The sequence below is a fragment of the Trachinotus anak genome, unplaced genomic scaffold (assembly GCF_046630095.1).
Source record: "Trachinotus anak isolate AG129_WGS33_773 ecotype Australia unplaced genomic scaffold, CSIRO_AGI_Tana_v1 ptg000008l, whole genome shotgun sequence".
In the NCBI taxonomy this organism is placed as follows: Eukaryota; Metazoa; Chordata; class Actinopteri; order Carangiformes; family Carangidae; genus Trachinotus; species Trachinotus anak.
In genome coordinates this window covers 23,692,541-23,720,289 of record NW_027273859.1, presented here as the reverse complement: position 1 = coordinate 23,720,289, position 27,749 = coordinate 23,692,541, and the positions used below count along the sequence as shown (strand labels likewise).

Below are 27,749 nucleotides of genomic sequence, written 5' to 3'. Positions count from 1 at the left end.
CATGGCACAGATCCACAAAGTGGTTACAGTCTGTCCCAGCATGCTTTGCTGTTCATTTTGGTGTTGGAGGAAATGATGCAGAATGGAAGCCTGACTTCTGGTGTTTGGAAAAGCCACATAATCTAAAGGTCCTTAAAAGTATAGATTTTATGCACAGTTACAGATACAACAAGATTAAGACAAGCTACAAGCTAGTAGCACAGTGCTGCTTTGAGCCAAATGCTAATGTTAGCATGCTAACATGCTCACAATGACATTGTTGACATGCTAATGTTTAGCAGGTGTAGTACTTACTTTGTTCAACATTTTAATTCAGCATGAAATCAAAACACAAAGTACAGATGAGGACTGGTGAGGATGTTATTGGTTTTGCAGATATTTGATATCTGATGAGATGATCAGTGTCTGTGGTAAATGAAATGACAATCCATCCAATAGTTGTTAAGCTATTCCACTAATTAATGGTTTCATAGTGTCACTGAAAGAAAAGTCAGGGGATCGTTGAAGCTATTAGGCTATATAAAACATGACCCATATAAACCATGGGGCAGCTGTGGCAGAGGAGGCAGCAGGTTTTCCACTTATCAGTGGGTCATTGGTTTGAGTCCCAGGTCCTCCAGTCCGCATTTATTTTGAAATGTCCTTTGCCAAGATACCGAACCTGCATCATCGGTGTGTGAACACAATCACAATCAAAAGAATCAAAAATCAAATTAAGGAATTAAAATCAAAATACATCAAATAAAAGCAAAAGTTAAAAACACCAGCTAAGACTAGACAAGCGCTACATAAGTGCAACCCGATTACCATTTACCATGAATGCCTGTACAAAATTCTGTGCCAATCCATCTAATATTTGTTGAGAAATTTCAGTCTACCTTATATCCCCGAATCAAGGCTAAAATATTCACTTGAAAGTTGCACAAGTTGTACCTACCTGTGTGTATCCAGAGGTGAACAATTACAAAGACATCAAACGTTAATGGCCCAGCAAACAGACACTGACCCTTTATATGCTGTAAGTGGAAATAAATTGCATCTCGCCTGCCCAGGAAAACTAAAGGAAGTCTGAATCACTGAACTTCCCATGAGCGCAAGAAACCATTGTTCACCTCATTAGTTTGGTTTTTGCCTTAAGTCACAGTCAAGAGACTGAATTCCCAAGGCTTTCCACTCTCTGTTTTCCCCACAGCACAGCATCGGTTGTCTGAAACTTAACCCCTCAGTGTATCACATGTATGTACATTTCAGCTATAAAAAAGGGTAATTCCTTGTTTCACAAAGATTCAGGTGTGTAAAAGTTCACCTGTTAGTCACATAGATGAATGATGTGTTTAACCTGATTATTTCTGGGCTGTGCGACAGTGGATATTGCAGCACTAGGGAGGTTTCATGTGACTACAAAGGCCTGAAAGGGGAAACTGTTCCTCGAGTAAACCCTCAAATTCCTAACAGACTGAGCTTCTATGATTTAAGGCCATGTTTTTGGAAGATCAGTTGAAAGAAGCTTGTAACACTGCAGGATTTGTTTCAGGCCAAGTGCAGATAACATTAGCAGACAGACAATGGGGTCACTGATCTGAGTTTTACATGTAACAGAGAAGCATGAAGACCTTATCGAAGGAGGCGAATTACAGAGCAGCTCTTGTTTGTAGGCTTATGGTCAGCCAGGCATGGTGGTGTACCACTTTGTTGTGTATTCAATCTAGTACAAATCTGACTGTTGAGATCTTAGAAGATGAAAAGTCAAAAAGGAAAACAAACTCTGAGTCTTTTTAGCTCTGATAACAGATTCTTAACTGCAAGACTTTAGATGCAGACTACTGGCCTTGTGAAATACTAGACATCTTTTTCCTCACTGTGCAGAGTTTCAAAAGTTCTACAGCACCACAAACACAATCTTATTCAGAGCAGGATAACTTCTGCAGATGCAATCTTCAGGTGCACCAGTCTCATTCATCTGTCATCGTCCCGGGGCTTCGTAGAGCGTCTTTATCGGGCTTCCACAGACAGGAATTTCGAAAAGACTACAGATGAAATATGAAGAGATTGGTTTCAGCAGAATCGCTACTGGCAGCTCTGCTAGGAGGAGATAATTACCACTCTGACAAGCTTTGATCACAGGTACAGTTATTCTCAGAATGTCAGTGTTGATAGCACAATGAGACGACGGCCTCGAAAATTCAGACGCATTTGCCACAGTCCCCCACCGCCCCCATGCATTGATTCTGAATAGAAGCACTGTCTAGAGCATGAAGAGAACGACAAAATGCGGGTAGTTGACATGGGGTGTTTTATCTGTCCAGAACTCTCTTTTGAATTGTAGAAGTGGAGAAAAGGAATCTAATGATGGCTACTGAAATGTTCCGGGGGGGGGGGGGGGATTATTGTGGATTAGTCATCCATGACCTGTAAATACCGTGGGTGGAATGAATCACCGTGGTCTCTTTTTTGTCTGGAGGAGGAAAATTATTCAATAAAATGACAGAAGGATCGCTGCGCCTTGTGCTGGAGTCAGTTTTAGCAAAGTAGGAGGTGTGGAGTCATGAGGGGTAACACTGGTGGGAAGAAGAAGAAGAAAATCAAGGTGAGGATGTAACCTCCCCACAAAGAAGAAAGGTTCAGTTCACTGAGATCGCTTTGAAAACGCATCCAGACCACAGTGCAGCCCTAAAGCAAACACGCCTCCTACACCACCTGCCTGGGATAAACTAAGATGCAGCATTTGTTAGCGGGGCCACCCAGTTATAGGAAGGAGGAGATCCGTGTGTGTGTGTGTGTGTGTGTGTTTGTCGAATGAGTCAGGTTTTTTCCTTTGTGGCCTCAAAATGTAAACAAAGAAGCTTATGAGTTCTCAAGTCTGTGCTTTGTTTATTATGTTACATAATATACCTTTCTCGTGGTTTTAAAGTGTACTCCTCCACTCCTGCACAATTCAGTTATATTTTACCTCCTCCTGTATCCTACTCAGTAGTCCTGCACTGATGTTATTCTCCTGAAGGCTCAGATGCCTCAGGCGGAGCTGCGTCCTGCAAAGCAGTGCCTCCATGATGTCGTTTCCTCCTACGTCACTGATGCCGTTCCGGTCCAGATCCACCTGCCGCAGACTCGTGTTCACTTTCAGCATGTCTGCCAGCAGCCTGACCCCGGGGTCCCCCAAGTTGTTCTCGTCTAGGATGATGTGAGTCAGTGAGCTGTTTACCTTTAGGCTGTCAAAAAGTTCCTTCCACGCCGAGAGATCGGCGCTGCTGGTCTGCGCCAGCCCTAAGTACTGAAGATAGGAGTAGCGCCTCATGTATGATGCTAACACCTTTAACCCGTCGCTGCTCAAGCCATTTCCCCCAATATCCAGTTCTGAGAGTGCAAAAACCCTGAAAGAGCTCCACCCAGTGGGGAGCTGCAGGAGCATGTTTTGCTCAATTGCCTGTTGAATCGCAGCGGCAGCTCTCACTGTTTGATCCTGCAGCTCAGCTATTCCATTCAACAGAGTCAGCACTCCATGGTCACGCAGTTTGTTTCCAAACAAGCTGTAGAGACAGAAAAAAGTGGTAACCACAGGGAGGTAAGGTGACATTAAGTTTTCCCTTATGTGAGCTTAAACAAACATTTTTTTCCACAGTGTCACATGTAGGTTTTGTATCTGCTTGTTCTGCAGTTTCATCACATCTAATGGAAAAAAAAAATCAGCCCATATCTCTCATGGATGAGTTTTAAACACATTTCGATTCTAGTGAGTCAAATATATTTGGTGTCTTCATTCAAATGCAGATCTAAGGATTTGAACAATTGCACAACAAGTGTTTGAACTGCTGCATCCAGGGGGTGTTGCAGAGATTTAAGCGGACATTTTCTTCATTGTTTCATCAATACTTTCAACCATTACAGGGACACGTGGGATCTGCTGTGTACTTTAGAGAAACAGTTTGACATTTTGGGACATACACTTACTTGCTTACTTGCACAGAGATAGATGAGAAGATCAATACCACCGTGTCTGTCTGTGAAATATAAGGCTACAGCGAGCAGCTGCTTCAATGAGCTCAGTATAAAAACTGGAAAATATGTTACATCTAGTTTGTTTAAGCCATACAAAAAAACCAAAGTGTAAAATCACAATTTGCCATTTTATTACAAGCCGTACTGTTTCTTGGCTGAGGCCGGTAACTTCCCAGAGTCCCTGCTGGTTGCCTGGCAGTTACTCAGAGCAGTTGTCCTAAGCTAAGTTAACCAGCTGTTGGCTGTAGCCTCATATGTAATGGACGGATGACATTTTCTCACCTAACTCTGCTAGAACTTAAATGCATTTCCCCAAATTTCAGTTTGAAACAGTTCCTTTAACCACCACAGTGTTGTTTTGTCCAGTATGTGACCAGCCGTGCTTATGCTGTGTCTCACACTTTAAGTTTCTAAGCCTGTCGATATTTCTCTGAACTGATGCCACAAAGACCAGCTCTCACACATTTGCTGTAGTTAGCTGGAAAAATGACTGAGAAAGGTAAGGCACTGGAGGCATCTCTTGTTCACATAAAAGAGATAGATTGTGTTAGATTTTCCTCTGCAGTAAGGAGGCCATCCTAGGATTTGCGGTGTCTTTTTCTGCTTCGTCAGTTCTATTATTCTCTTTTATAGTCATATTAGAGTATTAAGGCTGATGTTCCTGGATCTGCTTGTTATTCAGTGTGCTTTCAGAAATTAGATTATCATTCTTCTTTGAGTTTGATGTAACATGGATCAGTGGAGTCTGAGACTTACTGTAGGCCTTTGATCTGAGGCTTCACTCTCAGAACGTCCAGCAGGATGTGAGCACCATATGGGCCAATGAGGTTGAGGTTGAGGTTGAGCATCGTGACCTCGGACAGGCTGGTCTTCAGGGCTCCCGCCAGGCTAAGCAGAAGGTCGTCTGTCAGGTCGGTGTTCCTCAGAACCAGCTGCTCCACCTCATCGGATGCACTCAGCACCGTCATCATAGCATCGAGCTACAGTCGAAAAAACCAAGGAAACGTCATGGAAGAATTTGAACTGTGCTGTTATTTTTGGCTTTGGTTTGGCTTGGTGCAAGATATTATTTCCAAAAGTTAAGACACATCTCCAAAAGGTCACCTTTTCACTGGAAAAAAAAAGATTGGTATGCATTTTAGAGCTTATCCACTGGGTTTTGGAAAGATTTTATGAGGTCGATGGCTTTAGAACTATAAAGAAAAATGTTGCAGTTAGAAACATTTTGCAACAACCCCAATATATTTATTTATTCTATTTCTAATGCCCTTTTCTACTTTATAATCGTTGTGGGAAATGGTCTCCCACATGAGGATAAAAGACTGCAAAACAGTGATACAAATAGATATCTCTCATCTAACTTCTAGTTCACCTCAATCACCAGACAGCAAGTTCTTATAAAATGCAGAAATCCCATTTTGTAGCACAGACAGATTATTTTTCTTTCTGACAGAAATGAATTTTGCATCACAGCCCTGAGAATTGAGTATTGTGAACTTCAAGCATTTACTGTTTGTGTGTGAGCAGCATAGATCCAAAATGTGCTGTTGGCCGGGAGATGTGAGCGGGACAGGTGCTGCAGGTTTTCAAAACACAGACACGGGGTGAGAGTCCAGAGAGACATATGGTCTGGCTGTCAGCCACATCCACTGTGCCACTTTGCTAGACCTTGAGGAATTTTTCAGGCACGGTTGGAAGCTTTTTCATCATGATGGGTACGACCAAGCCAAACGCCTGCCTGTCCCAGATAAAACTCAGTGACCATTTGTTACAACTGTTTGTGCATTAACCTCCCAAATAATGAAATAATCCTTTAGGTTAGGATGAATTTGTAGTAAATTAAGCAACTTCATAGAAGTTTCACACCAACAATATAAGGCCATGTGAGGTGGCGTGAGGTGTTCAATCATAAATACACTATCAGTGAAACACATATTCATTCCTTTTAATCTGCATCAACTCATTTAATTGTCCCATATTGTATAAAATGAGATTTTCATGTCTTTTTTTTAATAATAAATCAAGTTAAGGTTCTATATTAATACTCTGAAAATATCTTCACACACAGCCTGTATTCAAAAACTGAGCCTTAAAATGAGCCGTCAGGACTTCTGTAACTTTGTGATGTCACAACGAACTAGTCACCACTCTCATCCCTGTCCCAAGCCCAGCCCTGACCCACCATCCAACCTTGCAGGATTTGGTTTCTCTGAGTGTTTACCTTCAATCACTCAGAAAACAATCAGCCAATCAGAGGAGAGGTTAAGAGTCTCTCTTCTGATTGGCTCACCGACCTGTTGTTGCTCGAGCCAAAGAGAGAAGCCTGAGAGAGGAGATGTAAAACTACACTGAGATGGTTTTTGGTGCTTAAAGCCACAAATATATCTTATGAAGATCAACACTTTAAATAAAGCTCAGGAAAATAGCTAATAAGGGGCCTTTAAAGTTGCACCTTCAATTTTTACTCTTTCATTTTTATTATTATTATTAATATAATTATTAATATAATTCCTGCTGTGTCATTATGGAAGCATTGTATAACTTCCCCATTACGGCTAAAATCTAAATAATATAATAACTGTTGTGCAAATTGGAAAACTGCATCTGAATATGACCTGTAGCTACTACAGTAATTTGTGTTGTGCGCGGACCTGTGCCTGCAGGTCTTGTTCTTTACCAGCGCCCTGGCTGGCCGTGTCCTCCTCTGCCCCTGGATCTCCATCAGGCTGCTGCAGGACAGTCTCACTCTCTGAACTGAGCTCCACATCTGAGCCTGGAGCTATGGGGCGCACTGACAGTCTCTTCTGGAGTCGGCACCTCTCCAGGACTTGGCATACAGAGAGAAAAGAAAAACAACTCAGGCAACTATACAACTATGTGAAGCCAAGTGCACGCAGAGATATTGATACCCACAGTTGATGCGAGAATGTAAAAATCCAAAATTCAGTTTGAGCATTCAATAGAGAAAACAGATCTGCTGCAGCGAGGCTTATTTATGTAGGCAAATGAGTGTGTGTCTGTGTGAACAACTTCTGCATAACCTCTTCCGCACGTCGTCAATCTTCCTTCAGACAGATGTTGCTCAATGCGTCACTTTCTTGCTTATTCAACCCTTTCTGCTTAAGTGTATTATGTAAATCTGTTACAGCACTCCAGGGGGATTCCAGTTTGTTCCTACTGTGCTGCGGTTTCATTACTCACTGCTTGCCTTGAACCAGTTGTGTTTGTTTGGGCCATGCTCCAACGCAGCACTCATTTCTACACATTCTTCATAGTAGTCCTTCAGTCTTTCCCCATCTCTGTTTTTCCCATTTGATTCCAATCCCTTCTGTTTCCCTCCATTCTGCTTAGTCAGAGCTTCCTTGTCCTGCAAGGAACCTTTAAAAGGAAAAAAAACTCTTGTTCTTTGCCATTTTCCTTTTTCCACAAACTAATATTAAGTGGAAATACCACATGTACATGGACTGAAGGTCATTCACATCTTCACATGAAAGTAGTCTCCCCTATTTTTTTCCATCTTCTCTTACAGGAGTGAAACCAGATGAAATGAGTCAGACACTGCTCACCGGGAACTTCGCTTGTCCTGTCTGGTTGCAGTTGCTCGGTCTGCAGCGCTGGGACATTGCTGGCTGCTTTCTGCTGTTTCTGCTCTTGCCTGGCCAACGATGCTTGGTCTTCACATTCTTCCGTTACTGTCGACCTCAGCGAGACCTCCATGCCCTTGCTTTCTTGTCCCTCATCTCCTCTGTTATTTCCAGCTGTCTTGCCTTTGCTCTCTTTCTGATTAGTTTGACCCTTGCGTCGTTTCTTCTTGGAGGTCTCTTTAATCCCGGCTACAACATGGTCCTCGCTGTCCGTTGATCCTCCGCCGCCCTCCTTAATGTGTTTTCTCGTCCTCCTCACTGATTTCTTCTCTGGTTTGGCCGGGATAAACAGAGGGGATGATGGTGACTCAATTGTGCCTGCATTGGGGACATAAGAGACAGAATGAAAGAAAAAAAAAATATTTTGGGAAGTTTTGTCATCAATCATGGACTGGGCCTAATTTCAAAAATATGTTGATGAATAAACTTTAGGAAATAAGGGGAAATTGAGACAGTCATTTTGCGGCTTTGTACCATTGCCAGGGCTCTGCTCTGTTGGGAGAATTAGGTTCTCCTTTGTGCCGTTGTTCAGCTGCTGGCAGGAGCTGTATTTGTTTCGGAGACTTGTGCATCTGAAAAAGAAGAAAGATGTGCTTTAATCATGACTCACATTTCCTCCCCTGTACCACCACCAACACCAGTCCCTCATGTCATGCAATATGCATCCTTTTTTTCCTCTTCTGTCAACACACAGTGCATTATATCTGCAGAGCAATGTTTCCCCAATCTGTTGTGACTGGTACTAATTTCTCATTTTCTGCCCATGTTACGCCGTCCGTCCCCCAGAGGTTGATATCTAACCTGTGACAAGGTATCCCACCGGCCAGCCAAGTGAGTCGGAAGCAGCCCTTCCTGCCCTGCTGGAAGCCGGGAGCGTAGCGGTACTCACAGCAGGAACTAATCCTGGCTGCCATGATGCCATTAACATACAAGGTAGCACTGAAGGGATAACCTCTGTGTCTCTGAGAGACAAACTGGAACTGCTCTGAAAGACACAAGGAGGACAATATGATGAAATGCTGGAAGGTTGAAGATGACCGTGTTTGATCAGCATGGTTGTCTGACTGTGTTATGATAGGTGAAGATCAGCAACCTTGTATTCTGTGCTCATAGTGCTGCGGGACACTTGGGATGGCAGCACCCAGGAAGTAGCAGGGGCTCCTAATGTTTTTGGCTTGTGACCCTTCATGGCCAAGCAAAGCCCACTCGCAACCCCTCATCTCAAGTTGCATATTAGATGTGAAAATGACAAATTACTTTTCAAATTGTTTTTTTCAGTTTTTTTTTCTGTTAAACTGTACCTAATATGTAATTCAGTCTTTTATTCAAAGCCAAGCTAGGGTGACCAGATGTCCCCATTTTTAGTGGCCTGTCCCCAGCTGGAGCTGACTCCGGAAATTTCCCTGTTTTTAAATTGCAAATAATAAAACATGAGTGAACCGGGCAGCAGAAAGGCAGACATCTCACATTGTGTTTGTTTTGGCCTGCAGAGGGGGCTGACTCCTAACTATAGCAGCTTCAGATCAGTCTTCTTCTACTACTAACCACTGTCTTACCTAGTTTTAGCAGAAAATGCTGAGTAAAACTCAGCCAGAAAGTACCATTATAGTACAAAACTTACCATGGTTGAAGTACATGAGACAGGAACTGTCACCCCTTTTTTATTTCATTAAAAAAACATTGAATATTTTAATGATATACTGACCGCCAAACTGGAAGCGTCCCCGGTTTCATTTCAGAAATCTGGTCACCTTAAGCTTAGCGAACACATATTCATTCATCACATCATGACATTCGGCTGCTATAGACTGTAAGGTCGAGCTGTTGTTGTTACATCCGATTCAGTGCAAGGCTAGGCCCACAAAAGCACTGTTTATAGGGTAAGGAGCTTAGTCTGTTGCAGTATGTGCAGCAGAGTTATAACATTAAGACTGTTTCTGTGGTTTTCACTGTCTTTAAGTAACTTTATACCTGGATTTTTAACATGTATATCTGAGCTGACAATAGTGGTGCAAAAAGCTACTGATTGATTGGCGACAAGGATGATTCAGTATAGTCAGTTCAGCTTGAGGGTTAAAGATTTGTTCATGAGAATTTGCTTGTACTTCAGCTCAAACAGCAGTAAAACGAAAATAGGAGAAAATGTTTGTTTGTTTGACTTGTTAATTATTTCGTGACCATGAAAACTGGACTTGGAGTCCTGAATTTCCAGGTTGGGAACTGCTGGCCCATGGCATGTTGCATTTTTTTTTAAACGGGAACCAAATCAAAGCCAAATCAGACATTCTCAGCTCTGATCAAGAAAAAATCAAATTCAGTTTTTATCTAGCCCAAAATCAAATAACACACCGTCAGCTTTTGTGGGGACAGTTTCCTCAGTTGGAAGTAGTGCCAATGAAAACTGTGAGGTCTGTGAATAAAACCAAAACTATCTGCATGACTAAGTGTCATTACAGATGAGTGAGAAAATATGTTTTTTCTGTAATTTGGGTTAACCAACCCAGGGCAGCTTTCATTTTCCAGGTACAGAGTCAAAATATTGTTGGTTCTAAGACAAAACAAAAAATGTTCAAATATGTGCAGTCTACATCGTGTAAAATCAAGTGCACAACGAAGGTGAAACCATAAAGGAAAAAACAAAACTATGATGAGTGAGTAAAAAGTCCTGAATCCTACACAGGCTCCTTCTTTGTTTCATTCCTTCAGCTTATACGGCTACCACAGACTGTATATAAAAATGGAGGAAGACTCTGAAAAGTGAAGCCAATGTGAAAGTGCCTTAAACCTGCATTCTATCTAATGACCATCAGGGGGTGACTCTTGCAGCAAACAGAAGTCTGATTATATTGAAGTTTATGGAAAAATGGCCCTACTTCTGACTTGATTTATCATGTCAGTTAACATTTTCCTAATGAGTCAATGTTCTCAATCGCTCTAGTTTCAAGTCTTCTTCAATAAAACATGGTGTTCATTTTTTTAAATTATGGTCCAATTTAGAGGAAAATAGATGAGGGTGTTGTAGGACCTACAAAGATGAAATACTCACTCACCTATTACTCTGGCCCAGATTTTTTATTGTTTTTTGTTATTGTTTGGGGGGGGGGAGACTATTGTTTTCTTAAAGTGGATTTAAAGACATTTAAAGAGAGAATCAGTAGAATTGTATTTTAAATGCTGTAGGTTTCATAGCTCCTACCTCCTGGAGTCACCACGCCCTTGAAGACACAGATATTCTCCCCTCCGTTGACTTGCTGGAGCACCTTCAGTTCATCCTGCGTGGACCCCAACCCTGACCCCCGGCGACCTTGTCCTAGGTAGGTCATTGTCACAGTAACGTTGGACTTCTTTGCCTCTCTTTGCTCCTTTAGGTTACTCTGATATGAAGAGAGAAGAAGGTGGACAGAGCAAGAAGGTTTGAATTTTAAAACCTATTTTAATCCAAGCTTGGTGGAAATGAAACAGATGTCAAGGTACCTGTTTTTTAGGGTGACCTCCTGTTCTCTGAGAGGTTACGGAAGAGAAAGATCCTCTTCGCTTGTCATACAGGTAAGGGCAGGACTGACTCAGAGCCCCTCTGATTGAGTTCAGACTTGAGGCCTTCGTTGTGATGGCTGGGAGGTAAACGTCATCTTTAAAAGGTCTCGTGGATCGAGCTGTTGGCTCGTTCAGCTATATAGGGCACATGTGTAACCAGTTAAAAGAATAATGATCTGTTAGAAATTTAAAGACAGTGAAGGCCTGAGGGGGGGACATTGGGATTTGGGATTGGGCCGTTCTCACTGAGGAACATCACCCTATTACTCTCGAGATTATTTCTTCTCATTTCTAAGATATAAGTTATAAGTTGTTGTAATAATTTTTTAAAAGTTAGAGTGTCTGGATGATGTGCATGTTTTTGTTGAGTAAATTCGAGTACAGTTTTGCAGAAAAGGGTCAAATGTGTGTATGCATGAGCAGAGCCCCAACTTGTTTTTTTTTTTTTTTTTGTTTGTTTAGAATTTTTTATAAGTTTTGTGAGAGTTGCTGAGCTGTAGCTACCAGTTGTTTACCGGTCATGGTAGAGAGACTTATATCTCAGAGAAGTATTCAGTACTGTTGTGACATAAATGAGGTTATATTCTCAACTGAAACCAACCTTGTGCAGATACATTTATTTGTAAATTGCGTATATATTTGATTATTCAAAACACGCTCACTGAGCAAACATCACCTTGTCACTCATGTGATTATTTGTCCCCATTTCTCAGGGACTAATCTTATATAAATCATGTAATGCTTGGTTTGAAACCTTAGAGAACCCAGCCCAGCTTTGTTTTATTGGCTGGGTGCTGCATGACCTCATCCAAGTGATTAGAGTTGCTCATGAATATGATTTTGAAAAGTTGATAAATTTCTGACATCTGCTACAAAAAATGACATTTAACTTCTGGGACCCCTGCTGTAAAATATGGTGAAATACAATGAGAGTTCACATGCTGTTTATCTGTGATTGAAGCTGACAGTAGTTTTTTTTTCCAACATTGTATTTCTGTTTTATTGCGAGTTATATAGCAATTTCTTCACATAAAGTCTAATGAGGAGTTCGACCGCTGTGTAGCCTAACTGGCCACAATCATCAACAGAGCAACATCTCTATTTAAGATAACATACAGTATATTTCTTCTTCTGAGGGATATTTAGGGAAACAAATAGCCCATGTTTTTGTCACCCTCATCAAAACGGCAAGCTCAGTTTGTGGCAATGGGAAGGTTACCACTTCACTACTTTCTCCATTTTGAGGTTTAATGAGCTGAGTAAAAAAGTATTAATTTTGCTTTTATAATATTTTTACATATATGGCAGTGGCGATTGTAAAGCCAGTCTCAAGAGAGCACAAGTATTAATACAGTATGTTATCTTAATAGAAGGAGAATCGCATTTTCATATATTCAGGAGATTAAACAGAAATAAACACTTCAGAGCACAATAATTATTTTGAATGTTCAAATGACCTGCATCATTTAAAATGTGAAAAAATACTTTCTTTATTCAAAAGTCATGTGAATAAGTTTGAAGTATGGAACCCTTTTCTGTGTTATTGATCCTAACCATTATTATTAATTACCTCTTTTTCCTTTTTTTACTTCTTTTTTTATTATTATTATTCAAGTCGCCTAAATACTTCTTGAATATTTGTTCTATGTGTTTCTATTAATAAATCATTACATACAACTGTCTTTGTTATTTATGCATTAGCATTTGTTTGCATGTACGAGTATAAGTTATAAGCATATTTTTGTTTTATGTCAGCTGGGAAAAATTTTACTGTTATAAGATGTTTATTTGTTCTGTTTCTCATTTGCATTTAATAAAAACAACTTTGAATCTGGAGAGTATTTCTGTCATAAATATTTGATAAATTGCAAGTTATGAACTATTTAAAAAAGCATTAAAAGATTCAAATAAAGAGTTGGTTTTGCTTTATGTATTTTGGATGCCACATGTAAAAAAAAATTGAGATGATAAAAAATCTGCTCTACCACCCCTTCTAAATATCGCAGCACTGCAGCAGATTCAGTCACAGCTCTCAAGCTTTAGCAGAACTGAAGCTGCAAATCAAAGGCATCGCTCACTGTAATAGTAGTAATATACTGCACTTCCACTGTTTTACCTCTCACCTTGTAGATCTCCACAGTATCAGGACTCTCAAGCAGGAGGAGTTTGCTCTTTGCTCTGATCAGACTGGCAATGGAGTGGATCATTTTAGCATCTCTGCCAGGCTGTGCTGGGATCTGTTTTTAAAAAAATCATTCAGAAAAGAGGATGAGACCGTTCCGATGTACAAGTAATAATATTCACAGCAATGACTGTTACAAGATGTGTTACAAGCAATTAGACAACCACTGATAAAAATGAGAAGCTGGCGGTTAGACACGGACAGGGACCATCCTAATGAGACACTTACAGGAGTGTCCCTGTCTCCTCCGTGGACTCCCCTGTAAAAGAGATCCTGGAGGAGAGTCTTGCTGTTTCTCCTGATTCTCCTCATTGATTCCCTCTGATATGACTCCATCCTGGGCTGACTCATGAGCACAGAGAGAAACAGCAACATATGAACATAGAGTCTGTAAAAATTGTTTTTGAATTTTAGGTTTTTAGTTAATACTTTTATACTAATTTACCTGAGTGTAAGGAATATTGGTTACAACATATTAGGATTATATTGTAGTAATTACAGAGGTCATAACCAGGTCATGGTTAGCCTAGCTTAGCATAAAAACCCGGAAGCAGGAGTAAACAGACTCGCTCTGTTTGTTTAATCTGTACACAAACAATAAAAGTCTATTTGTGGTTTTAGAGGACATGGTGTGTTGTCCCTGTTTAGACCAGGCTAGCTGATACACCCCGCTTACAGTCTTTATGCTAAGCAAGGCTAATTATGTCCTGGCTCTATAGCTTAGTTCTTAATGGGCAGTCATGAGAATGGTATCAAGTTTCTCATCTGACTCTCAACAAGAAATAAGAGAGAAGAAACAACGGACTAATCTGAAAACAGACAGGTTATTGATGAGTTAATGTCTGTAATTACTAAGATGTTACCTCAGCTTGATAATTAGGGAAAATGTGGGTGGTACCAAGTTATTATTGACCTATTATAACTTTTTTAGCCAGCTGTAATTTAACGTGCTGTATACTGATATAACAAGTTAGAGGGAGAGGGGAGAAACAGCAGAATTTTTTTTTTTATCAGTATGAGTATAAGAGGCTGTGGGATATAATTCAGTCTGGCAAGGAGGACATAAAGTCCTGAAAAGAGAATTTACAGATGAAAATGGATTGAGACTTCTTCTTTTCATTGGACTTGTAAGGTCACTGTGGTTCTGCAACTAAATGAATAGTCAGGAATGAAAGCCTCCAATTAGTTGTGGTTCAATTCACACTGCTAAAAAATTAAGTCTGTACAAGGGAAATCTAAATTAGGAAGACACTGATCTTTGTTTTTTCCACTGCACGCTAACAAGCCTCCGCTGTTTCCTGCACAGCCTGTCAGTGAATTACAGTATCTGTAACCTAATCGCAGCATCCGTGGCCACGTCATCTGCTGGGCTAGTGCGTCTGGGAGAGGAGGCAGCAGGCAGGCAGCCATCTCCTGAGATTAGTTGCCTATGTAATATGTATGCATGAGTGCACCTCAGCCTCAGATGGTAAATAGCAGGAAAAATAGGACATATGTGTTCAGAGGCAGATGCTTCTTTATTGTCAACCCATCCTATTCTTTGTTTTTAAAATTTCAAACATGGACTTAAGATAAGGCCAGAACAGCGTATGGCCTGTTGCATTTTTGAAAATAAAGAAAATTTAGTCCTCTGACTAAAAGCTCTGCTGCAAAGTAACGAGTACTTCACAGAAATGCGGTAAAGTCAAAAGGACAATGTTTGTGTTTTAAATGTAATGGAATAAAAGTCGTAAGTTTACAAAGAATAATACTCGAGTAAAGTACAGATATTCACAGTAAAGTACATACCATAAAGTACATACAGTAAATGTACTTTTGTACTTTTTTACCGTCAACTCCTGGAAAAATGAGACTAATGTTGTCTGTAATGGCTGCATGTGTTGGACATGGAGACCTGTGCTGTGATACTATTCCCTCTTCTTAAGTTAATTCATAATCTTTGTGCAGAAGTTACTCTTATTCCTCACTGTCTGTCACCAAGATGTACCACACATTCATTTCTTTTTCACTGGTGTGGGAAATATCCCGATTCTTTGCTTAGATTTTTGGAAGTAAAAGTATAGAAATGTTAAAAGCACATTATTTATCAAATGTACAAGTAATCAGAGTAGCAGCTTTTAGAGTCTTATATTGCAGATGCTCTATTGTTTATGCAGCATTCTAAATATTTGTCTGTCTGAAATAGGAGGAGCCAATTTTACCTCCATTATATCCTGGGTAGTTTTGTATTTGACTACATGTTTTGTTAATTTACTATTTAAGTCAAATAGACGTAGTGGAATAAAAAGTCAAATGAAATAGCAAAGCAGCAGAAAATTGTAAAAAGGCTAATTTCAAGTACAAGTTTCTCATTTCTTGAGTCAATGCACTAAGTCTATCCCCATAACTTAACTATTCAACTACCTAATAAAACAGATTAAAAAACACTCGAAAAAGTAAAAGTATGGAGTACTTCTTTCTAATGACCATCTATAATAAGAGGTTTAAACTTCTTTCTCTTTTCCTCCATTCACTAATTTCCCACCACATCCACGCAGGACAGAGATCTTACCTGTTGGCTTGTCCACGTACGGAGCTCAATGTGTCTTTCTACCAGGTGATCTGATCCCTCCACAGCTGTTGATCTCCTGTTCTCCGCTCCCTCTTTCCACGGCCAGCCAGTGACACCCGAGCAGCCGTCACCTTTGGCACAAGGCCTCCGCCGCCCGACACTGGTTCCTCATTCATCTTTAATAGTCCCTGACCTTCACTCTATCCACTCTGGCCACATGTGCCGTTGTTTATGAGGCTTTTCCCTCTTGACTTTTAACGGGTATCTTTTCCATGCAATGTGTCATGATGCTTAAAATCAGTCTTTGTCCTAAGGATTTAAACTTTTATCTATTCACTGTCTACCTCTATATTAAGAGGGGAAGTGTGAGATATATTCCTGCAATTAAATAATTTGCAAAGAGAGAAATAAAGACAGAATAACAGTCTTTAAAAATTAATAGTCAGGCACTCGTATAAATATTGAAACAGGTTTTGCCTGTTTGATCAGAGGCAAAATCCACAGTTCTTGTTCTGTGCAAAAATACATCCCAAAGTTTATCCTCAAGACTTGCAATCTCTTTATTGCAAAAGTCCACAGACAATGTTTCTGTGCTCAGCTACAGTGGAGCAGCAGCAACACAGAGAGGGAGTCTGGTACTACAAAGACTGTTACTGTGGAGAATACCCACTCAGACTGCTGAAGCCTCCAATTAACTTCAGATAAATTTTGGAATTTGTTTTTGCACAGAACAAGGACTGTGGATTCTGTAGCCTATCACGTCCGGCGGAGACACATTGGGAAGTGAAGTGTCCCCAGTGCATGTATGAACAGCTGGGCCGCCGTGGCTCAGGAGGCAGAGCGGGTCATCCACTAATTAGAAAGTCGGTGGTTTCGATCTCTGGCTCCTCCAGGCTGCGTGTTAAAGTGTCCTTGGGCAAGATTCTGAACCCCACATTGCCCCTTGATGGCTGACCCATCAGTGTACGAGTGTACGAGTGTGTGTGTGTGTGGGTGTGACTTGTGAGTGTGTGAGTGAATGGGTGAATGTGACAAGTATTTTAAAGCGCTTTGAGTCAGTAAGACTGGAAAGGTCCATTTAACAGCAGGAGGCAAAACCTGTTTAAATGTTCACCTAACTATTCTTTTAAGACAGACTAGAAAAACTGCAAACTTATCCTTTAATGAAGACACAGTTTGTCCATATATCTTGGCAGACTGACATATGGGTCCAATCCTTGCGCTGACATAATTAGTGCCATTGAAGTTTTGACTGTACACAGCTTGTTGCCAGACACACTGAAGAAATATAAAAGGAATCATCTTATTCATATCGGGGATTAGGACAATCCAGACATGTGATCACCATCACGATATTTCCACTTGTGGATACAAAACATATGAAAATAACTGAAATCTCCAACAGGTTTCGTTTGATGAATAGAGAATCTCATGCACTGTTATTGTTATGTAACTGGCATTTTCCCGCCGTTCCCCCATAAAGACCTGCTCATTCTCCCTTCATCTCTCCTCTGTGAGCTGTCTGAATGGTCGCACTGTGCGCACACCTCAGCTCTCTCAAAAAGCCCGACCCGCCAAGTATACACTGGCTCCATGCAGTTTTGTTATGTGCCGTGGCACATCCAAAGGGTCTCTGGAGGCCAACAGGCTCCGTCTGCCTGATGGATCCATTACATCCAAAAGCCTGATAGGGGGTCTGAGTGTATTTGGCTTGGCAGTCCAGCATTTGCTTCCTGCCATGTTCACTGAAGCAATGTGTCAGTTCATTATGGGCTCTCCACACACCTCCGCCCTCCCGCGTCCAAGATGTGACGCATGATGTGAGCGGCGCTTTCCAGGAGGGCTGATTTGTCATTTTCCTCTGCTCAGCATCTTTTTGAGAGCTGAGATTTGTCATCAATGATCAGCGCTGCAGTGAATATTTGGAAGTGAGGCCACATTGATTGTTGATGTTGGAGTTCATAAGCCGTGCCAAAGCCCTTTATTACTGAGTTTTATTGACTGCTTATGTAATATCCTGCTCTCAGGGGACAGTTAAGATTACTGACCCTTCATCCTGCTTTTCATTGTGGGAACCAAAGACGCAGAATATATTTCATTTCCGTCTATTCTTCCTATTGTATAATTTGTAACCAATATAAAGCAGCAGTGCCTTAAAGCAGCAATGAATCAAGTGAGCTTGGGTACTCCATTATCCTCCCCCTTCAGTAGATGGGATGGCCTTCATAGAATTTCAGCAGCAATTCATGGCAAATAAAAACTGTGGTTGTGGTACTATGACCAGAAACAGGGGATTTTAGCTATTTATCTATTAGTTTTAGCTGACAACTTAGATTTTCCTGCTGAACTGCTGACTACTTTATTTACACCCAAACTTAGCTGAGTTACCCCACAATATTTGCCGAAACAGCCTGATAGCTGCAGAAGTGAGTTCCTCAGGTTGGGACTTACTGGCCTGAAAATAAAAAAGAAAACAGGATTGTGACCAGAAAGTTGACAGTTCATTCTCTGGACCCAAACTAAAGTGAAAAAGCAGTGTTTCCCCTTCCTCATTACCACCGCTGCGGTGCCCTTCAGCAAGCACATTAACCCCATGGGGAGTGAGTGGAGCTGCTCAGTGGCCAATAGTTTCACTGGGCAGCAATTATTATGTGCAACTGTGTCAGAGTGAACTTTCAAAAACTATTAGAAATAAATGTGTTGAGATGGAAAAAACCAACGCAAATATCACATATGCATACGAAACAACGGTTTACACAGGAGGAAAACCGAGCTGTGTGAATTGGGGAGGGTGGAAAGTGAGTCCTGTCGTCTGAACATCCTGTGATGACTCAAGAGAGTTCTTCATCCATTAAATGACTTGAAACATTCTGGTGAGCAGATGATCATAAAAAAATGGAGTGGTTTCATTTCTATGTGTTTAAATTAACTTTGTCTTAAGATGCTGGAGAAGAAGGCATGTTGGACTACTTCCTCTGATTTCTCCAGTGTTATATAGAATTTTGTTTTTGCCAGTGATTTTATTCATTTATTTTTGTAGTGTTGTTTCAATTTTTTTAAACCGCCCTTTAAATCCAGCTTAAATGAAGTTGTGATGAGGGCTGCATAATAAAAACATCATTCATTCATGCGTCGTGATTTTCTAGTGATACACAAGCCTCTACTGTGAAGTGCACATAGCAGTATGCAGTTCTGCTAAACCTCCAACATTATGGGCTATTAATAAGCCAATCACTGATTATTTGTGGAGCAACTTCAGGTCATTCATCTTGATAGCTCAGGCTTACAGTCATGGCTCTCGAATTTCTTCCCATTTTGTGTGTGGTGTTTGACATTCCATCTATTTTCCAAAAGGCTGATTTCCATGTGTTATTATATATGATGGGAATATCACATAAAACAAAATGTATAGTGAATGCACAGCAGAACCTTACTGCTCATTGCCTCAATGAGCAAACATCAGTTGCCATGTCTTCTCTTGCATCCTGTCATGTCAGTGTTTCACCACTTGAGGGAGCAAGAAGACCAATCAGCCCATCATGTCATCCCACTCTGTCATATTACCTCAGCGCATATGGGAGAGGGCCCTGGCGGGCGGCTCTTCTTGAATCTCTCCCAGTGGTGAGTCGATCTTCTGTGGTTAATTACCTCCCTCTTTCTGATGTGCTGTATCGTCTGTTCCTGCTGTCAAGGCCGCTTATTGTGGACACTCAAACTTATAATTGGCAGGTGTAGCTGAGTTTCCACAAAATACTGGACCTGCTGCACAAACTGCTGTGGTTGCAGGAATTTGTTGCCTGGTTTCAACACTCTGTTAAATTTCATGTTGTGGTAAAAAAAATTAATTCAATACAAAAAGCAAGACTACATCACACAGGAGAATTATGTTTTCTAAAAAATTGGGAATTGGCAGATGGGAGACGCAGTGCTTATTGCACACTGATTTCACACATTAGGAATTAATACGAGCATGCAACCACACACATACACACACGTATAAATATCCCATCCTCCACAACTATTTGCAGTGATGCACTTTGTCAGGTTTAATTTTGTCACATTAAGAATGATTTGATGACTAGTGTCCTTCACCTGGCTGCCGCAGCCTTCTTCTCCTCTGGGAGGGCAGGGGTCTAAACAGAGGTGACAAAAATTTACATTAATGCATGAATTAACAACTGGGCAAACTGATAAGTTTATGATATAGTGTAACTGCTTTAGACCCAAGCCCCGCCCACCTGGACTGGACTGGACAACCTTTGTAGGATTTAGGTTGTGTCCTAAATCATCACTGCACTACAAAATGGCGAACTCACTATATAGTGGACTATATGGGGAGTAGTGAGTGTTTTCGGACACAGCCCAAGTTTCTCTGAATGTTTTTATTTGATCACTCAGAAAACAGTCAGCCAATCAGAGGAGCCTCTCCTCTGATTGGCTCAATGACCTGTTGTTACCAGAGCTCCAGAGAGAAGCCTGAGAGAGGAAATGTAAAACTACATTGAGATTTGACATTTCTTGTTTTTAGATGGTTCATTAATCAATACATTTGGAAATACAATTAATATTGATAGTTTGTATCATTGGTCATTGTTCCACTTAAAACATGTATTGAGGTTATATGCATCATTTAGTTTGTTTGTAAAAACCTACGCTCCTCACTGGGTGGATATTTTTGGTATATTTTTTCATGTAATTCTGTATTGTTTGGGGCCAACCACACATTAGGTTTAACAATGGGAACTTGTGTGACACGATCCGTCTGGGATCTCAAGTTAACACAACTCCATGTACGGTGTCAGTGGATGGCATGAGTGGCCTGTCCCATCTGTGCAGAGCAGCAGGGGTGCCGGAGCTGGTCCCAGCTGGAAACTGGTTGAGCCATGTGGCAAGCTGGCACCCTCTTGACAGGACATGGAGCAGGCTGCATGTGATAGCCCAGTAAAAAAAAAAAAAAAAAGGAAATATTGTCTAAACCTCATGAGACAATGGCTTATAGCAAAGCAAGCATCTTTAGTTTTTCATCCAAAGTGTGTGAAGTTGCTGTATTAAAACTTACGATGATGGATTTCGAAAAAACTGTAAGACCACCCAGGGGGTTTTATGTTCCCACCTGGTGCTTCTAATGACACAATGTTGGCGTATTTGTTTTCACAGGAACAGAACTTCAGCATTAACTGCTCTCGTCTCGATCACCCACCACCATTACGCAGTACAGACAGTGTCATGGCTCAGTGATTAGCTGTGCAGCCTAGAGGGTGCTGGGTCTGAGGCTGATTGTGTGGGTGAAATTTGCATGTGTTTACTCCTGCAGTCCAGACATGCAGTTCAGATGAACCGAAATCTTCCTACATGTGAATATGTTCATCTGCCTGAGTTAGCCCTGTTAGGGTCAGGCAACCCGGCCACTGTGTTTTTGTGTATATAAATTAGTGTGGTCTCATCAGCTGTGACTCAAGGGGAACTGTATAATTGGCTTTCTGGGGTGCAGTGGTTTAATCCCCCGGCTCTTCCACATGTCAGTGTGTCCTTGAGGGAGAAACTGAACCCCAGCTGCTTGAGGTGGTCAGGTCAGAGTGTGAGAACGGAAATAAGAGGCAGATTGTGAAGCACTTTGTCATTAAAGTGCTATACAAATCTGTTTTATTTCTTTCACTATATTATTTATCTTTTAAATGCATTTTCATTATTTACTGTGCGCTATCATCCCCAAACCTGTCTGCAGGGTTCACAAAATGAAGTTTGAATATATTTACATGTATTATATTTGACTTTATTTGACTGGGCTTGTAACTGTACACTGTATTGTTGTCCAGCAGAGAATGACTGATGACCAGGTTGCAGGTAGAATAGAGAGGTGATTATGTTACTACTGTGCATTTGACCTTAGTTTCCAAGACACCTGAGAAAACAGGATAAAGACAATAAGAGCACTAATTACAAACAGAACGATTATCAGCCTTCAGGTCATGGTCAAACTGCTTACGAAGGACGTTTGTTGTTAATCTGGGTTCGATAAATTCAGTGATATGTAGCATTCTTCTGTGTAAATGAGTATATGCCATAAGTCAGGTGAAACCAGGACAGGCACCCTTTAACTGTTTTCAGCTCTCAAATAGCAGAAGGTGAAGCAGACATGAGATTAGTGCATCTGACATGAATGTGTACCTCTGCAGCAGCATATCTCCATTTATCACACAGCAGTGTCTTTATACTCAACAAATATCTTTTTTCAAACAGGCAGAGTGGGAGAGAGGAAGATCCTGCTTTCAAGGAAACAAGGAAAATCCACTCTGAAAATGAAATACTATTTTACTGTCCAAGAGCTATTTCACCCATTAACACTGTATTCAATCTCTGTCAATTATGACACTTAAGTTTTATAATAAACATTTCACTACTGGGTATTAACACTAACTCTTATGAATTTACATGATTATTACTAAGTTGAGTATTAAAACTGGACAATCACATGAAAGCATTTCTATTCTTAGCAATAGTTAAGTGGTCAAATGGTGTTATAGATGTCTGTGTTGAAAAAATTCCAGTGGTACTATACAAAAAATAAATAAGTTTGACAGCAGTAGCTATAAACATCAAGCAGAGCTGCTTTTAAATCAAAGCCGAGTGCAAAGTCATGCAGACATTTCTGAGTTCAGTTCCAAACCTGTCACATCAGGTTCCAAGTTCCAAGTCCTTCACTGGAAAGCCAAGTTTTTAATGTGTCTGACTGCTAACTAATAAAGCCGAACTACTTTTATTTATACTATATTTTTCCATCTATTCTGTATCTGTAATGTGTAACGCAAGAGGTGTCGCTTGTAATGATGAACGATTTGACTTATAGCCTCTTTTGTTTTAAATTTTTTTTTTGGGGGGGCATTTTACGCCTTTATTTGACAGGACAGTGTAGAGAGAAAGGAAATGTGGGGACAGAGATAGGCATGCAGCATGCAGCAGATATTCAAACCAGGGATTTGCCTGCTTGTGCATTTGCATATGCGCCCATGTGTTATGTAACCACTCTGCTATTGGGTTATAACCTCTTTTAAGTCATTTGTTTTGATTTTGCAGCCTGCAACTTTAATGCTGGAGACAGAAAAAGTTATCGACTTGCTGGTTAAACTAGTGGAGCATTTATCAGGTAAAGAGTCTGATATTTCTCTCAAAAGTTGATGGTGACCAAAAATAGAGCTAAAAGAGAGTGAATATTGTACTTAACATTCAACGGATGGCCAGAAACACAACTCCAAATGAATGCTAATACTGTATATCTGCTGAACATATTAATAACTCACTGTTAGCTAATATGTTTGTCATCTTAACTTTACAAGGTTGATTGTTGATGTTATGTTCGCAGTTTGTTCCGCCGCCCCCAAGTGGCCGAAAACTTGAATTTCTCTCATTTTGAGTCAAAACTGAGGTTGGTTCTTTCTAACAGCAGTGAAGTCCAAGTCTAAAGCTCTCATTTATTTTTAACTTAGGTCCAACAAATGCAAATTTCATCTATCATGTCTTCAGCTCTGCAGTAAGCATCCATATTTAGTTGTCACTCGCTTAGTATTAGATTCAGAATAGACACAAAAAATCATATCACATGATCTATAAGGCAGAGATATCAATTTCTACACCGCCAACAGCAAAAGTCAATTTTGGGAAATGCCGGAAATTGCCAGCTGAAGGAGAACATATGTTAAGGGGGATCTGGTGCATTTTGCATTATAATTTGATCATAATAGCATATAATTCCTCTAATCGCTCATTATAATGTGTAATGTCAGTTTAAGGTAACACTTGCACGGAGCTGTGTGCAGATTTATAGTGGTGTGTGGGCTGGATATGTCTGGGAAGTCAGTAAAGATGTGAATCTGATTACTAAGCCCTGGTGTTTCAGGAATATACTAATGGACTCCTGCCTCTGGTTGCTGTGCAGCACTAGAGCTGCCCACACTCGGCTGTGAACAGTTTGGTCTGTAATGGATTTTGTTGATGGCTGTTTGTTGATGGATTAGCAATGATGTGATTATGACTATATTAATAATTCCTCAGTGTTAAAAATAGAAGTCCATATGCACAGGCAGAGAGCAGAATTCACAGTATTTATGATATTATATTGGGTAGGTTTGGTTAGGGTTGGTAAGAGAAACATGTCCGGGCTTGCAGTGATACTTGCCTTGAAAATATGAGTGTGGTTCAAGTCTAGATGGTTGATCTTTACAAGAAAATGACTTAATTGCTATATTTAATTTAAACAGGCTTAGGAGGGCGGTAAGCTACTGCTTTGAGTTGTTTGCTGGGACAACCATCATGCTAGCTGAGAGTACTCCACTGATTTGACATTGCACTGCTATAACACTGTCAGAGTCGATGGACAGTTTCACAAAAAGGAAACAGATGCAGCCTAACCAGAGATATCACCTTTGTTTATTCAGTGCATTCTTCTTCCTTGTCCAAACCTGGAGCCTACATTACCCACAGTGCAATCTGCTCCTAGTTTGCAAAAGCTGTAAAGACAGACTGATGAGCAGATCGGTTTTCATATACACCGTTATGACATTTAACATCCCTGACAACCTCCATAGTCTCATTTAGCGACATTAACAATATTAGCAACTGGCCTTTTTTAAGGGAGGTATGTAGAAGCTTAAAAAGATCACAGCTGGGGTATTTAGTGATGTATTTGATGTCATAGACTAAAATGGGAAAATGTCTGGGGCTTGTGTTAACCACAGACCTTATTTCAGCCATCTAGCCATCTAGTGACATCACTTGAGGCATTTTATCAGACCAACAGCTTTTTTCCATGTATGCAGCAGTACTGTTCATGACCTGTAATCTTTGATGTGAAAATATGTGAAGTTTCCCACTCATCCTGCCTCACCTGCTTATTTCCCCGTTATGATATTCTTATAAAGAAACACTTTTGTTTATGACTTCATCTGAAATTGGCTATGATACCTACCTACCTAGAAATATAGCCATTTATCCCCAATGACTTTTTAAGTACAAACATGTCAGAAATGGAAGATAGTGTTTGTCACCAGTTTTTAAGAGTTAGGGTTTTGGGATATTGCCCCACTTATTACTGGCCCACACATTCAGAGATTGTATGTTTTATTATTCCCTATGGTGTATACTGCCTTGTGCCTTGTGCAGACTGATGCCGGAAAACAGATGTCGAAATATTTAGGCCTCTGAAAATGGACTTGACCTGACTGCGAAGATCTTCTGTGTTCTCTACACTCACAGGCCTCCAGATCCTCTGTCAAAAGTGTCCCCATGTGAAGCTGCACAGCTGTTAACTTTTAAGTGTCCTGGGTCACCTTCCTGATGCCCATCCCATGACCTCTATATCACTTTCCCCTCAACTACGTTGTGTGTCAACTGTTTTTAACAACTGCAAGAAACGTGACATCTCCATAACCTTTAAAGATCGTAGTTGGCATCAGGGTCATGGTCACCCCACCACTGACTTAGTTTGTGTTTATTTATCTGGATTTACGACAACTTTTTTTTAACATTAATTTTAAAGGAAGAAAAACAAAAAACTGCACTATTAGGGAAAAAGACACTGCCTTTTTCCCTAATAAGACCTCATTAACTGGACTCAAATCTAATATAAGCACAGAAAGTAATAATCCTTTGAAAGATAATAGGTTTAAAAAATGACATGAAGAGTTACGAACCAGCTTAATTAATTTCCAGCGTACAAGATCCTGTTGTCTCATAATCAGGTTTTTTATGTGAAATTGTGTTGATAGTGATGTTTCTGCCATAGTATTGATGTACTATAAAGTAACTGAGTTTGCTTATGTTTATGTTTAATAATTTGGTGTGTCAGAAAATTGTACAGTATATACAGTATATATGCATACACAAAACAGTATAATAGAGGAAACATGCAATTCAAAGAACTCCGGCACGCAAACAAAAAAAATTAATTGTAGAAAAGAAAAAGATTACTTAAAGTTACCCTAACTTATTTCTATGGTTGTCATTTGCTGTGCAAAATCATGCTAACAACAGAAACTTTTGTGGTCCTGCTATATTATACATTTACACTCCTCCTTTTCCTTTAATAAAAAAATATATATTAAAGTGAAGTGTCTTTGCATTCAGATTAATCATCTCTACCTCCCTTTTCCCTTAAACATCTTAAAATCACCAATCAGCAAAATCTTACAGCAACACGAATACCCGACCAACATCCACATTCCACCACTACCACACTAAGAGTATATCTTCTCTAACTTTTAGGGGGGATGACGTTTTAAGGCTAAGGATCACTTACATGGGTGCCGCGCAGAATGCCTTACCTACTGTTGTGACATGTGATTGGCAGGAAGTCTCCAGAGACAGCTGCACACTGGCTGGGTGGCAGTGAGGCTCCCTGGCATGTGAGAGGACTGACAGCTCAGGAGAGTTAGCTGCATGGGGTCTTCCCTCTCACATGACCGCCATACTGTACTGTAAACTACGTCACTCATGTCTGACTGGAATGTCAGATGTCTAATTTATATACGGAGTCTGTTTTACACACATTTTCCGAACTTTTCTGAAGGCTTTTCCCTCAAACAGAAAAACTAATTTGTTGCATTAGCACCCATAAAAATTGATTTGATCTTTCATTTGTACATCTGCATTGGCAAACTCCAGAATAGTCCAGGGTGTGTTACAAACAAGGCATCCATGAGTCACCTGGCTTTTGGTCAGACGTATGAGTGTGAGTGCACAAATGCTGCATGCATTCACTAGACCCAGCTGTTGGCCAAGAAATAGAGCCGATGCATTTTCTACATAACTTCTTTAAAATAGCATCTTCTGCTTCTACATGTTAAATACACAAGATACAAATGAGAAAGACAGTTCTGAGGCTGTTGGAAGTGGTGACTGAGGATGACGGTTCCCCTTGTATCCAGGCTTCAGATGAACTTGATATGCTTTTAAATGCTATCTGCATCCCAAATTTTACCAGATTCATGACAGCTCTCATTCCTTATTCACAATTCTGAGTCAAATGAAGGTTGTAGTATTCCATATTACAGTTATTAAATCAAAAACATGTATGACTTTGATTAGCTGTCAACTGTTCAGTGCAATCCGCAACAGATCACTGACCAATGCAACAGAGATATCAACTTTTTATGTTTCCTGATGATGCAGATCAAGAGAGAAATGCAAACCCTTTACATGGAAGAGCTGTTTATGGTCCAGTAGATAGCCTGTCAGCAGTTTTTTTCATCCTCACAGACGTCAGTAAACCCTTGACCTCCTGAAAATTTCGGATTTTACGGCTGAATGGCTCAAGCGGCCCCAGGCAGGCGGGGTGCAACCAAGCTGCCAAGGTCATAAAGTGGCCAAATGAGAGCTGCCAGCCAAGTGTTTGGGTCTCTCTGTTGATTCTGGGAGGGTATGTTCAGGACATTTCAGAGGATGAAACTTTAATCATCACAGTAGGGCCTAAGGGGAAGTCTCAGCTACTCTTATCTGGATAATTAGAAAATCGATTTTCTTTATACCTCAGGACCTCGGACTCCTCTCTTGTTGGATTAACTCTGAAGGCCTTGTCGACAGGAGCACAGCAGCTGCTTCACCTGGTCGGTCTGACTGTCTGTCTATATATCTCATCTACATAATGCATTGTGACCTACATGAGCTGAATCATTATACCTTGTGAGGCATTTCCACTGGAGAGATATATAAATATAGACATTCTTCTGTAGCACAGGTAGAGATGCAAACAGAGACAGGAAAGAAGTGATGGCATCAGTGAGAGATTAGGGAGAGGGAGCTGACAAGGTCGGGACAGTAATGGATATCTGGGCCTCCCTGGTGAAAATGT

General features: G+C 40.5%; 1 protein-coding gene across 1 annotated transcript; it reads right to left on the bottom strand.

Annotated features, from left to right (window-relative positions):
• Window positions 1-132: 132 nt before the first annotated feature.
• On the bottom strand, window positions 133-16,065 carry LOC139624500 (uncharacterized). The gene is made up of 12 exons (XM_071483667.1): window positions 15,908-16,065; window positions 13,585-13,698; window positions 13,298-13,411; window positions 11,115-11,309; window positions 10,837-11,014; window positions 8,442-8,625; window positions 8,115-8,212; window positions 7,563-7,958; window positions 7,198-7,374; window positions 6,648-6,823; window positions 4,753-4,976; window positions 133-3,527 (listed from the first exon to the last, which is right to left on the bottom strand). The coding sequence occupies exons 2-12, from the start codon at window positions 13,690-13,692 to the stop codon at window positions 2,936-2,938; spliced, it is 2,442 nt and encodes an 813-aa protein (XP_071339768.1). The 5' UTR covers window positions 13,693-13,698; window positions 15,908-16,065; the 3' UTR covers window positions 133-2,935.
• Between the last annotated feature and the right edge of the window lie 11,684 nt (window positions 16,066-27,749).

What these genes read in the sequence shown, in the direction of transcription:
- LOC139624500 (XM_071483667.1), bottom strand. Translation starts at nt 13,692, where the DNA reads ATGGAGTCATATCAGAGGGAATCAATGAGGAGAATCAGGAGAAACAGC. An exon ending in GAGGTCACCCTAAAAAACAG is followed by an intron (nt 11,015 to 11,114) that starts GTACCTTGACAT and finishes TCTTCATATCAG; the next exon opens with AGTAACCTAAAGGAGCAAAG. An exon ending in CCTCAGATCAAAGGCCTACA is followed by an intron (nt 3,528 to 4,752) that starts GTAAGTCTCAGA and finishes CTGTCTCTACAG; the next exon opens with CTTGTTTGGAAACAAACTGC.